Source organism: Ostrea edulis, chromosome 2 (assembly GCF_947568905.1).
Source record: "Ostrea edulis chromosome 2, xbOstEdul1.1, whole genome shotgun sequence".
NCBI classification, from domain to species: Eukaryota; Metazoa; Mollusca; class Bivalvia; order Ostreida; family Ostreidae; genus Ostrea; species Ostrea edulis.
The window spans coordinates 87022627-87036968 of NC_079165.1; the positions used below are offsets into that span (position 1 = coordinate 87022627).

Below are 14342 nucleotides of genomic sequence, written 5' to 3' on the forward strand. Positions count from 1 at the left end.
CACACATGTTTATCTTCTCATAGGGAGGTTCTTCAAATAAAGCCAAGCTGATCTCCAGAATGGCCAAGATGGGACAGCCCATGTTACCTATGGCGGGGGCTGTCACTGCCCAGCCGGACAGTGAGGAGGAAGTGGTGATGGTAGGTAACTTATCACATCAAAAGGAAAAGGATTATGTCACTTTTCTATTACAATTTGATTTTCAAAAAATTTTGTGATGGTTTTTTTTCTTTTTTAAAAAAAGAAGTTTAATGTTTCTTTTTCATTGTCAAAATACACTTAGAAGTTTTGTTGTTGTTAGGAGTCGCCCCAACCAGTGGTAGATACCCCAGCCCAGCCAACTCATTCCACAACAAACCCCATAGTAACCAAACCGGTGCCACAGCATCCTCGACAACCAGCCATGCAACCAGTAGTTCAACCAGTTCAAATGATGCCACAACAACCGGCATTTCTTCAGAGTAAGTCAGATCAAAGTCAAACAGTTCAAATAATGCCACAAGAACCAGCATTTCATCAGAGTAAGTCAGATCAATTTGTTTACTGTAGATTCCTAAATATATGCGAGGAATTTATCGCATAATTTTGCGAGAGGCATCACTTGCGAAATAGAATTACTCGCTTTTAATTTCCTATGGCTAAAACACATGTAAGAACTCTTGATGAACAGACGACATGCATACTTGTGTTTACGCGATTTGACGTATATGAGTCATTATGCCATATTAATTATTCACGTAAACTAGGGAATCTACAGAGTACAGGTATTACCAGACCAGTCTTCCTGATTGTACTTCATTCCAGATGTTTTCCAGTTGTGGAGTATTACATATAAATTAGTTAATATTTCGTTATTTTTCATACAATCCTGTACTCACCATTTCACTATTAACAGGTCAATGGCTTACCTACAGTAAATCTGTCTCGGTAAACAAGTCATTGGTTTGTACGTAGCACCTGTCCAAATAATGGGCTTTTAGCCCCAAACTATAGCTGCAATAATGTAGCCCTCTCTGATTTTTTTTTTTTTTTTTTTTTTTTTTTTTTAGGGAGAGGGCTACAACTCCTTAAGATCTCCGTAATGGTGCAAATGCGGGAGTGATTCACTCCCGCAACATTTGCGCTCATTCTAAACATTTCCTGACTTTCTTTATGTAAATAAAATGATATTCAATGTTTCTTAGTCAATATATAAATTTACAACCTGCAACTTTAGATTTGTGAGGCTCTATTCTACTGTTTTCAACAATTTCGATAAATTCCAATTCCTCGATTCATATTTGTGCGCCATGTTTGATGTACTGAAGTTTCAACTTCCGGTTGTCAAGTCATTTGCATATGCCATATAAGGTAGTATTTACATCAATGGACAAGTATGGAGGTGAAAGCTATTTTGTCGGTATTGAAAAGGTTTGAATTTAATATCAAGTTAAAAACCGAACAGCAGAGTGTAAATTCTTTCTGCAACAATATGATTTTCCTTTCTTTGTCGAAGTGGCTCGAGTAACTGCATTTTCGCGCTGATTGTCAATGTTTAGGCTTTTCATTAGATCCACCTACGAGATCTCGCGATATAAAGCATGGCGGAGCAGACGAAGAATTTTGCATGCTGTACATTATATTTAATGAAAAACACCTTTATTAGACATGCCCGAGCACAAAGTTGGTACTCCTTTTGGTGTAAACAACATTTGGGACGAATACACAGAGTTTATTATCGGTTATTCATAAAATTATTTTGCACCATTACGGAGATCCTATGGAATTGTAGCCCTATCCCGAAAACGTCAGAATAAAAAAAAAATGGATAGGGCTACATTATTGCAGCTACCCCAAACTACTGTATAATGGGTATTTTCTGTGGCTGGAATTTTTTGAGATTTGATCCCAAATTGGTAGCAAATTATATTCTGCTTTTGCAATTTCTGCTGTTGTGTTTCACATATATATATCTAAGTGCATAAACAGATATTCTGTGATTGTAATTTTTGGGGATTTTTCCTTTCTGCAAAATTCCGCAAAAAATGGACAACTGCAGAAAATATCAGTTATACGTTACATGTATTTGACACCCATGAATATTTAACTAGAAGAACCATGAATAGCAAAAACAAACTGATGAAGTTGTACACCTTTATTGTATTGTTTGTGAGGAATTATTAGAATTCTTTTATGAAACAAATGATTTTGATGTTTACTGTTTAGCTCCCAGATAAATTCACCAAAATTAATCTACATTACCTGGTAATGACCTCATTGTGACCTGCTGAATATCATTATTCACCACATAATTAACTACAAGTTCCGAGATATCAGCTCTTCTGTGATAGAGGTACATTCAGTATTCTGTTGAACGCTTTAGTGGGTACAAGATGTATACATATATTATTGACAAGCTATGTAAATAAGAATAAAAGTCCTGAAAGCGTAAATTTTGTTTATATCAGCCGTTGGTATACATTAAACTGACCATATGAAGAATAACATTTGTTTGAATTAGGCCATTGAATTAAATACTCATTTATTTTTCATTTCCTCTTCTGCATGAGTGATACTTTAATGAAAGAAAGATGGTGATTATCGATTTTTGTTTGAACTATTTTATTATCAAATAATCATAAACTTACTAAAATTGTGTGTCCCAGCAGTTTGAGTGGTTGCATGATTTCTGATAATCATCCTTTAGGCAATATATTAAGGCTGCGATAAGCATTTGTACCCACCGCGTGCAGACAAAAGTATGTTTTATGTCTCACTGTGCGTAAGAGTTCCACAAAGGGAAAGAACTATTGGGCAACTCGGAAATTGCGTATTAACCACTATAATTAAGTACATTATTATTAAGTACATTATCATTAACTATAGTTGAACTTTGGTATGTCGAACATCGATTTCTCTCATATCTACGCATGTAAGATTATAAGACTCTCTTATGAGTAGCCATGAAATATAAGGTGATTCCACCCGAGGGTTGCAAAAAAGCTGTAAAACCCAAGGCTTTGCCGAGGGTTTCACAGCTTTTTTGCAACCCCGAGGGTGGAATCACCTTAATATTTCATGGCAACTCATAAGAGTGCATTTTTCTCTCATATTTCTAGAAAGTTTCCGTTTTCTTTGTGCCTAGCGACGCCATTTTGAGAATTTTCCAATTAATTAATTTTTCGCTGTACATTAAAAATAACACTAGAATCGAATTCTACGACCTTCATTTGGTAACTATGTTGCTGACAAAAAATCGGCCGACGAGTGTATAAGTGAATTGTATTAGAGTTATTCCTCTTTGAATAAGTACACAATAAATCAATAATCAGGGTGATGTGTGACGTCACTTGGCAGTCCATCAGCGCGAAACATTTTGACAGACCTAATCAGAATCTGAATCCACAACTGCACGCTTTCTTCTTAAAGGAGCATTGATATTGATATTATTTGAGCAGTTAATTATTTAATGACGAGTGTGTGAAGAGAGATTCCAAGTGGTTTTTGTTGGTGGATATGGGCATGGCACCGTTTTCTACACGTGCAAGGACTCGAGTCTCATGGACATTGGAAGCACTTGTTTCGCATATACATGTAGGGACAGTAGACATTGGCAGAGTGAATGTGGAGGTAGGCCTAGAACTAGTAGACCGTGTGGGCTGGTTTTCTGTGAACTTACATAATGCACCGGATGACATAAATGTACTCGACAGCATTTAATTTTCGATATGAGGAATTTGTGACTGTTGTTGAGTGTGCGGTAATTGTTCCAAGGAATGTGTATTTTTTGTCCGGTCACATACACCTGGAGATTATCAGGGACATTACAATCTGTCATTTTTTGTACAAGAGCTTTGCGGACGCTAGCGTTTGTCAATCGAGGCGAGGTAAGTTGCAGGCTAGTTGTGTATTGATTATTACGTCATGGGGTATGAAAGATAAACGTCACATGATATGAAAGATAGAAATATCTTTCATACCTTTCTTTCATAGAATATCTGTATCTTACATATGTAGATATGAGAGAAACAGATATCTTATGAAAAAAAGGTATGAAAGATATTTCTGTCTTTCATATCACGTGACATAGTTAATTTGTCTGGTTGTTATGAAAAAGAACAAACGTGACAACATGATGTTCAGCATCGAGATATCGGACTTTAAAGATAGATGGCTAATGAACATAAGAACACAATGATGAAAAGGGTCATCTTAAATTACTGACCGAATTTCTTCTAAGAGAGAAAATCCTGTAATTCATTCAATACCCCCGCCCCATTGAACTTAATACTTATTTACATGTATCTAATTTTATGATATCTCGCAAACTCTACTAGTTATATATACGCACTCCCTCTTCCAACATCCATATGTGTCTCCGATGTAACATGTGTCATCAGTGTATATAAGACTTGAGCTCTTGTAGGTTTGACCATTTGGAAACGAAAGTAAAATCTGTCTTATGTCCATTAACAAAAACCACTTTGAATCTCTGTTTACACACTCGTCATTAAATAACTGTGCATTTAATATCAGTATCAATGCTCATTTCAAAAGAAAATGAGCGATTTTAATTAGGCCTAACTGGGACATGGAAGATCAGATGACTTCGTGCTGCACCGAAAGACTTTCTTCACATGGAAACCAAATGACGTCACGCATCATCTCGATATTGATTTAGGCCTAAAGTCTTGGTCTTGTTTTTATTATGTGTCAGTTTTATATATACTATAGTTGAAGTGATTGATGTTCAAGTTTATAACTAAATGTTCAAATATGTAATAAATCAGCAAAATTACTAGTACTATTTTTTGTGTGTGCAGGCATGTCAATAACTCTAGGCGTTTATATTCAAAGAGGAATACTATTCACTCAATCATTAACTGGTTGATTTTCTTTTAGCAACGTAGTTGCCAAAGTTAAGGTCTTAGAATCTGATTCTTGGGTCATTTTTAATGTATATCGAAAATTTAATTACTTTGAAAGTTCTCAATATGGCATTGCTGGGCACAAGGAAAACAAAAAATAATTAGAAATCTGAGAGAAAAATATTCTCTTATGAGTAGCCATGAAAATATTAAGGTAATTCCATGCTCAGAGATGCTAAAAAGCGTTAAAACCCTCGGCAAAGCCATGGGTTTTATTGCTTTTTTGCAACCCTCAGGTGGAATTGCCTTATATTTCATGGCTACTTATAATCTTGAATACTTGGTATAGGTATGTTTAAGTGAATGGGAAGTCCCAACTACAATTTCTTTATGTATTTTAACCTTAGTATTTCAAACCCTCAAATATCTCTAAAGTTTTTTCTTGGCCCCATCAAGTTTTAGATAATGAGGTTTGACTGTACTTTGTAATGAACTACATTATATCAAAAACAAAAGAAAGTGTCAAATAATATTCCAAGCTTATAGGAAGTATTTCAAACTGAGAAGTAAGGAGGGGGTGGTGGTGAGGGGGTATGAGAAGTTAGGAGGGGGTGGTGGTGAGGGGGGTATGAGAAGTCAGGAGGGGGTGGTGGTGAGGGGGGTATGAGAAGTTAGGAGGGGGTGATGGTGAGGGGGAAATGAGAAGTTAGGAGGGGGTGATGGTTAGAGGGTATGAGAAGTTAGGAGGGGGTGATGGTTAGGAAAGTATGAGAAGTCAGGAGGGTGTGATGGTTAGAGGGTATGAGAAGTTAGGAGGGGGTGATGGTGAGGGGGATATGAGAAGTTAGGAGGGGATGGTGATGAGGGGGGTATGGGAAGTTAGGAGGGGTTGATGGTGAGGGGGTATGAGAAGTTAGGAGGGGGTGGTGGTGAGGGGGGTATGAGAAGTTAGGAGGGGGGGGGGGGTTGTGAGGGGGTATGAGAAGTTAGGAGGGGGTGATGATTAGGAAGGTATGAGAAGTTAGGAGGGGGTGATGGTGAGGGGGTATGAGAAGTTAAGAAGGGGTGGTGAATGGGGAGAGGGTATGAGGTATGAGAAGTTAGGAGGGGTTTTGGTGAGGGGGGTATGAGAAGTTCGGAGGGGGTGATGATGAGGGAGAGGGGGTATGAGAAAGATTCAAATAAAGTTACACGGACTCACTTTATTTGATAATTATACCCCCCGCAACAAGTTGCGGGGGGGGGGGGGGGGGGGGTATACTGGAATCGGGTTGTCCGTCTGTCTGTCCGTCCGTCCGTCCGTCTGTAGACACAATGGTTTCCGGACTCTAAAGCATTATCCTTTCCACCTACCGTCACCATATCATACATATGGACTACCCATGGGATGAAGATGTTACCTATCGATTTTGGGGTCAAAAGGTCAAAGGTCAAGCGCACTGGACATCGAAGAAGCAATATGGTTTCCGGGCTCTAAAGCGTTATCCTTTCCACCTACATTCACCATATCATACATATGGACTACCCATGGGATGAAGATGTTCCCTATCGATTTTGGGGTCAAAAGGTCAAAGGTCAAGTGCACTGGACATCGAAGTAGCAATATGGTTTCCGGGCTCTAAAGCATTATCCTTTCCACCTACCGTCACCATATCATACATATGGACTACCCATGGGATGAAGATGTTCCCTATCGATTTTGGGGTCAAAAGGTCAAAGGTCATGCGCACTGGACATCGAAGTAGCAATATGGTTTCCGGGCTCTAAAGCGTTATCCTTTCCACCTGCAGTCACCATATCATACATATGGACTACCCATGGGATGAAGATGTTCCCTATTGATTTTGGGGTCAAAAGGTCAAAGGTCAAGCGCACTGGACATCGAAGTAGCAATATGGTTTCCGGGCTCTAAAGCGTTATCCTTTCCACCTACAGTCACCATATCATACATATGGACTACCCATGGGATGAAGATGTTCCCTATTGATTTTGGGGTCAAAAGGTCAAAGGTCAAGCGCACTGGACATCGAAGTAGCAATATGGTTTCCGGGCTCTAAAGCGTTATCCTTTCCACCTACAGTCACCATATCATACATATGGACTACCCATGGGATGAAGATGTTCCCTATCGATTTTGGGGTCAAAAGATCAAAGGTCACGTGCACTGGACATCGAAGTAGCAATATGGTTCAGTTTGTCATGCCATTTGTTTTTTACACTCAGAAAAGAGGTAGTTTATACCTATTACCAACACCCTTTGGGAGATTGGGGTAAGCGGGGGATATTCTTAGTGAGCATTGCTCACAGTACCTCTTGTTTAAGGAAGTCCTCCATATGGATATGCATGTATCATTTAGTGTTTGTTGACAGATATTCCTGCAGCCCAACAGTTGTCTGTGTACCAACCACAAATGTTACAACAAGGGATGATGCCACAAGGAGCTCAGGTAGTGACATTTCTTAAATTAATTTGTTGTGGATGATTGGGTTATCTGAATGGCATTCCTAAGTCCCACCTCTCCTTGTAGAAAATTGGGTCATACTGATGGTAGTACATGTACATTGAGTATAGTCACTGGAGTACTACTAAGTAAATAATTACAGTGATCCTGAAACTTTCAATTCGTCACTACTGTGATGTCATTGGATGTCTAAATTAGACAGGAAGCATTTAATGTATGAAATTGTTTGTAATCTCACCTCCCTCCAGTGATGAATCTTCTGACAAGGCTTGATTATCCTATACCTCACAATGTGCTGTATATTATTGCCACACAATTTTGGTGTGCATGGTTCTGAAAGAAAGTCATAGTTGCCAACTTCATGGTTGTTAAAAAAAAACAACTGGTCGTACACCAGATACAAAATTGTCAAGAGACAGACAGATGGACAGACAAATGAGAAAGTGCCATACAACTGTACAGAAATATGTTATATATATTTATTTTGCGGCTCTATGTTCCCTAGGGAAACCAGAGGATTAAGTCAAGTAAGTCATATATTAATTTATTGGGAGAGCTAGTTTTATCGACTTTATAATTCCAGGAAAGGTAGCTATTACCTCCTATATGGAATAAATTGCTAGTGATATTTCAAATTTAGTGACCTCATCACTCTCCCTAATAATGCCAAAATTTAAAAATCCTCGCTAATAATTCTGCTTTTATGGTACTTCCAGAACGGATTTCAGCCAACCAGCACCTATCAAGGTCAGCCACAGCAGGTAGTGGGAGGAATGCAGCAACCCATGTACACAGGTATGTGTTTATGTTGATGTACACAGGTATGTAGGTATGTGTTCATGTTGATGTACACAGGTATGTAGGTATGTGTTCATGTTGATGTACACAGGTATGTAGGTATGTGTTTATGTTGATGTACACAGGTATGTGTTCATGTTGATGTACAAAGGTATGTGTTCATGTTGATGTAAAAGCATTCTCTGTTCTTACTTTGAAAATGTAACACAATTGTTTTTACTGTGATAATTAAGTGTTCAACTGTTTTCTGTCAAAGGTGCAGGACAAACACAAGAACAAAGTAAGACTTGAACATGTACAGTGTACTCCTAGAAAAAAGTCTAGCTCACCAGGACAAGCATCACAGTTAAACCTGCCTAATCCGGCACCTCTGTAATCCAATTCACTGTAAATTCAGACCCTAGTTTCATTCCCAATAATCTCCTTTTGCATGTTCTTTAGAATGTGCAATTGAATATTCTGTATAATAACACAAAATTTCTCTTCCAGAGTGTGTCAGTTTAGACAGGTTTCACTGTATCTGAATATCCCACCAGCTGTATGTAAATATCTTAACACAATGGTCCCATCTCCAACACTAGTTCAAGGAGTACTCATTGTCGCAAACCATGCCTATTGTCTTCATTCTCACTACATCATAAAACAAACCACGCCTATTGTCTTCATTCACACTACATCATAAAACAAACCACGCCTATTGTCTTCATTCTCACTACATCATAAAACAAACCACGCCTATTGTCTTCTCCGTTCACTCTACATCATAAAACAAACCATGCCTATTGTCTTCTCCGTTCACTCTACATCATAAAACAAACCATGCCTATTGTCTCCATTCACACTACGTCATAAAACAAACCACACCTATTGTCTTCTCCGTTCACTCTACATCATAAATCAAACCACGCCTATTGTCTCCATTCACACTACATCATAAAACAAACCATGCCTATTGTCTCCATTCACACTACATCATAAAACAAACCACGCCTATTGTCTCCATTCACACTACATCATAAAACAAACCATGCCTATTGTCTCCATTCACACTACATCATAAAACAAACCATGCCTATTGTCTCCATTCACACTACATCATAAAACAAACCACACCTATTGTCTCCGTTCACATTATGTAATAAAACAAACCACGCCTATTGTCTCCATTCACACTCTATCATAGCTGTGGTGGTATGATTAAGAAAGCCCTTGACTTTATGAATGTGTTCGTATATCAACCAATAGGGGAGTTCCCGAAATTTTTTACATGAAAAAAATCACTCCGATCATTGCGTGGCTGAATTCATAGCCAATCGAAATAAGTTTATTGATACAGAATTTGTAAGCATAGGCTGTTTAATGTTAAGGCAGATTTCATTTAAAAAAGAGTGATTTGTAAGCTTTTTTGTTGGGTGCAGCCATTAAAATATCGAAATCTGTTATCATGACTGTGATTGGTCAATAAATGATTGTCATTTCATGAATATTCATGAAAATTGAGGGTTTCACTGATCATACAGGCAGAGTTTGAGATAGGGTAGGTACTCCACAGACTCGCTAAGCCTGGCTACCAATAATGGAGAGTACTCTGTATTCATTCATCCATCAACCTACTTTATGAGTAGATTGTTTACCCAGCCTTACAATGAATTGTCTGTTACATTAGTGATATCATTTTATGTGATATTATGAGTAGATTGTTTACCCAGCCTTACAATGAATTGTCTGTTACATATTAATTAAGTGATATCATTTTATGTGATATTATGAGTAGATCGTTTACCCAGCCTTACAATGAATTGCCTGTTACATAGTAATTAAGTGATATCATTTTATGTGATATTATGAGAGTGGATGACTTTGATTACATTTGTGTCTGTGATTAAATCCAGGTATGCCCTTAATGAACCAGGCAGGAGATTTACCTGTCCTCTTAACAGAGACCAGGCAGCAGAATACAGAACTAAGGTTGTCTGTGGGAAAGATGCAAGACAAGATGGACCAGCTCTTGGAAAAGGTCGGAATTCACATCATAATGTCTATTTAGTAACTGTGTTTAACTTGAATGTTAATCATTGTCAAAAGATAGTAAGCTAGATATCTGTTTATCTGAAACCATATCATATGTACTAGAACTTAGTCATTGTGAATTCATGGGGACCTATGGATTTTGTGTGTTATATCTCTAAGTCTCTATGTATGTACATAACAAACTCGAATACAACAATTATGTCTTTATTGAGGCTAGGGGTTTTCAGTTCAAATGGTGCTTTTGATATAATTAATTTTTTAAGGCATGTTTTGACACAAATGTAGTGGGAAAATATGTTTAAATAGTAATTTTTTGATTATTTAAATATGTTGAGGCAGTGATGTAAAACTACAGAAACATTACACCTACATATGTATTCCTAAGGCTTTCTGTATTGTACTGTGTTGTATATTTTTGTTTTACATGTAGGTTGATATTTTACACAAGAAAGGCCCCATGGCTTTAGAATCTTCACTGCCCAGCATGGAGTCCTCAGTTTTGATGCATAATATACAAAGAATAGTGCAGGTCAGTTCTTTCTCATTGTCTTGGTGGGTTGGCATTGTTCATTTATTAGCAATTAAGGTACAGTGTAATTTTTCTGCATGTATTGAATAGGAAAATGAGAGACTGAAGAAAGAGGGCTATGACAAAAATGCCAAAATAGAGAGACAGAATGAGAAAATTTCTGAGCTGTTGCAGAGCAATCAGATGTAAGTGGTTAGAGAATCTATCACAATAAACTTGTTTAAAGAAAACTAGCTCGCAGAATCCATTGAGGTTATTTTTGTAGTGTATCACAATTTATCATATCTCTTATGAACTTGTGGATTTATACTTCATAGGAAAGGAATTATTGCTTCATTATATAATTATATGAATTGGTTTTAACAGTGTATTTAGCCTGGAGTGATTTTGTATGTCTTGCTGGTGATAAAATCTTCAGACTGGTCTCAGCTCGAAACAGTCTGTGGATTATGCTCCTTATTTCTCTACTATTTACATTTGAAGAACATGTATGTTGAGATCTTAAAATCACCGCAGTTTTGGTCTAGATTAAACTTGTAGACTTTTTCATGTAAAGGTATGTAGAGAAGAGTCAGAACCTTCTTGAGCAGAGAAATGAGGGGTTTATCACCACAGCTTCTCAATCACAGGCCAAGGTCCTCGCCCTGGAGCAGGAGAAGGTAAGATCACATCAAAGTTACAAAAATTGTAAATTCTCAGTAGTATCCGCTATCCCAGGATCTGGCTTTGTGATGTTGTGTGTTCAGTTGTTTTGTCCAGTACATGCTGTAGATTCCTTACTTTACACGAGTACTGTGGAATCATTAGAATTTGTGGTGGCTCAATTTTCAAGGAATTCGTGGGTACCCCTCACCCACGAATTTACATCCTCAACGAATAAAGAATCATAACTACATTCCAGAGTTATCTTTCTTACAAACATATAAATCCATGAAATTACGTCCCCACGAACCCATAAAAATTTAGCAATCCACGAAAATTGACCCCCACAAATTTAAATGATTCTACAGTACTTAATATCGAGAAATGAGTCATACACATCAAAGTGCGAGAACAATTTGCAAGTGTTCTGTTGATCAAGAGTTTAGTTATGCATTTGATCAATATAAGAATAAAAAGCTAATACTTTTATTTCACAAGTGATGCTTCTCGCGAAATTACACGATAATAAATTCCTCGCATAAATTAAGGAATTTACAGTACATGTATCAAAATGTGGTCAAGAGTTTATGATTTTTGGTTTAAAGGTCAATCTAGCAACAAGATTGAGCACAGTAACAGCACAGCTCGGGGAGACTCAGCTACAGCTAGCAACAATCCGAGAAAAAGAGTTGTCAGCTCAGCAGAAGCTAGGCAACTCTGACCAAGATGCTAAAAAAAGTCAGAAAGAGATGCAGGCCATGAAATTACAGCATGAAGGTACATTATACTGTTACAATTACAGCATGAAGGTAAATTGTCCTGTTACAATCACAGCATGAAGGTAAATTGTCCTGTTACAATCCCAGCATGAAGGTAAATTGTCCTGTTACAATCACAGCATGAAGGTAATTGTCCTGTTACAATCACAGCATGAAGGTAAATTGTTATATTCATCACTACATCACTGAAAGCTACAGAGATTCTTGTCACTATATTTTGCAGAGGATGAAGCTAAAATTGCAGAATTAAGTCAAGATTTAAAGCAAGAGAAACAGAAAAGAAAAGACCTTGACAGTAAATTTTCTGAATTACATGAGGAATTTACAGACATCAAGTCAACTAATGAAACTCTGCAAAAGGTTTGAAGTTTGAAATTGTTTTTCATAATGAGGCCTTTTCTGTTGATCATTATTTTATTGCAAGCTTGTAGAACTGTTGAATCTTTCAGTCATATTCAGTTTGGTTTACCTGACAGAAAGCATTTGCATTGGAAATAAGATATTTAAGAGTTCTAATCGTTATATTTCTGTTATAACAAATTACTGTTACATTTGTATTAAAACAATTTACCATTACTGTACTTATCTTCTATTACAAATTACCATTACATTTTTGTTAATATAATAAATCATTAGTACATTTCTGTTATAACAAATAATGGTTACATTTCTGTTTTTACAAATTACCGTTACATTTCTGTTATAACAAATAATGGTTACATTTCTGTTTTTACAAATTACCATTACATTTCTGTTATAACAAATAATGGTTACAGTTCTGATATACCTGTAACAAACAACTGTTACCTTTTTGATATAACAAATAACTGTTACCTTTCTATTATAACAAAGTCCCGTTACATTTCTATTATAACAAATTACCAGTACATTTCCCTCATGACATTGTAGAATCTAAGTGACAGAAAACGAAAGGCAGCAGAAGAAAAACGAAGAATGGAAGATGAATTTGAGGAAACTAAAATAAACTTTGAGGTTTGTCCTCAATTTATTATTGCTGTTGCTGTCTGTGCCTGTTCATCACCATTTGTCATGCATCATTAATTTTTGTGATGTTGATTATCTAATACTGGTGTGTAAGCTTTCATTACCCGAGTCTGAATTTAGAGTTGGGTACTGCTAAAAAAATGTGTACCGTGGTATACCACAGTATTTCCTCAATGTATATGTATATACCACGGTATACTACAGATTGAATATTTGTATTATTTTAACATAAACTTCGTTACTTTTTATACACTGGTCAAAGACGGGACGTATTATGGTATGGTGTCGTCCTTCCGTCTGTCTGTCCGGACCTTGTGGGCAGGATACAGACCGAACCGTAAGCTCCAGGGCCCATATTCACAAAATATCTTACGACTAAGATGAGAAAAATAATTATACCCCCCGCAACAAGTTGTTGTTGGGGGGGGGGGGGGGGGTATACTGGAATCGGGTTGTCCGTCTGTCTGTCTGTCCGTCCGTCCGTCTGTAGACGCAATGGTTTCCGGGCTCTAAATCATTATTCTTTCCACCTACCGTCACCATATCATATATATGGACTACCCATAGGATGAAGATGTTCCCTATCGATTTTGGGGTCAAAAGGTCAAAGGTCAAGTGCACTGGACATCGAAGTAGCAATATGGTTTCCGGGCTCTAAAGCGTTATCCTTTCCACCTACAGTCACCATATCGTACATATGGACTACCCATGGGATGAAGATGTACCTTATCGATTTTGGGGTCAAAGGTCAAGCGCACTGGACATCGAAGTAGCAATATGGTTTCCGGGCGCTAAAGCGCTAGCCTTTCCACCTACAGTCACCATATCATATTTATGGACTACCCATGGGATGAAGATGTTCCCTATCGATTTTGGGGTCAAAAGGTCAAAGGTCAAGCACACTGGACATTGAAGTAGCAATATGGTTCGGTTTGTCATGCCATTTGTTTTTTACACTCAGAAAAGAGGTAGTTTATACCTATTACCAACACCCTTTGGGAGATTGGGGTAAGCGGGGAGTATTCTTAGTGAACATTGCTCACAGTACCTCTTGTTCTGTCTGATAATCAAATACCGATCCCAAGGTCACAAGTATGTATTCAACTTTTATAAACCATGGATGTACTTTACATATTAATTAAGAAAGTCTACAAGAAATGAAAAATAAGGAAATTACCGTGTTTGTAAATTTTGATCTTAATCATACTAAGATATTTTGTGAATAGGTGCTCAGGATTTTACAACTTGG

General features: G+C 37.3%; 1 protein-coding gene across 5 annotated transcripts in view; it reads left to right on the forward strand.

Moving 5' to 3' along the window:
- LOC125681707 (FK506-binding protein 15-like) overlaps window positions 1–14342 on the forward strand; it is a 40078-nt gene that overhangs the window by 12422 nt on the left and 13314 nt on the right. For 4 of the 5 annotated variants that reach the window (XM_048921895.2, XM_056155289.1, XM_056155290.1 and 1 more), the window contains 12 exons: window positions 24–140; window positions 302–461; window positions 7218–7294; window positions 8026–8104; window positions 8364–8387; window positions 10000–10124; window positions 10569–10667; window positions 10758–10852; window positions 11224–11326; window positions 11915–12086; window positions 12312–12448; window positions 12998–13081. In XM_048921895.2, coding sequence (XP_048777852.1) covers window positions 24–140; window positions 302–461; window positions 7218–7294; window positions 8026–8104; window positions 8364–8387; window positions 10000–10124; window positions 10569–10667; window positions 10758–10852; window positions 11224–11326; window positions 11915–12086; window positions 12312–12448; window positions 12998–13081 — 1272 coding nt within the window. The remainder of the gene's footprint in view (window positions 1–23; window positions 141–301; window positions 462–7217; window positions 7295–8025; window positions 8105–8363; window positions 8388–9999; window positions 10125–10568; window positions 10668–10757; window positions 10853–11223; window positions 11327–11914; window positions 12087–12311; window positions 12449–12997; window positions 13082–14342) is intronic. The other variant, XM_048921896.2, reaches the window with a different exon arrangement.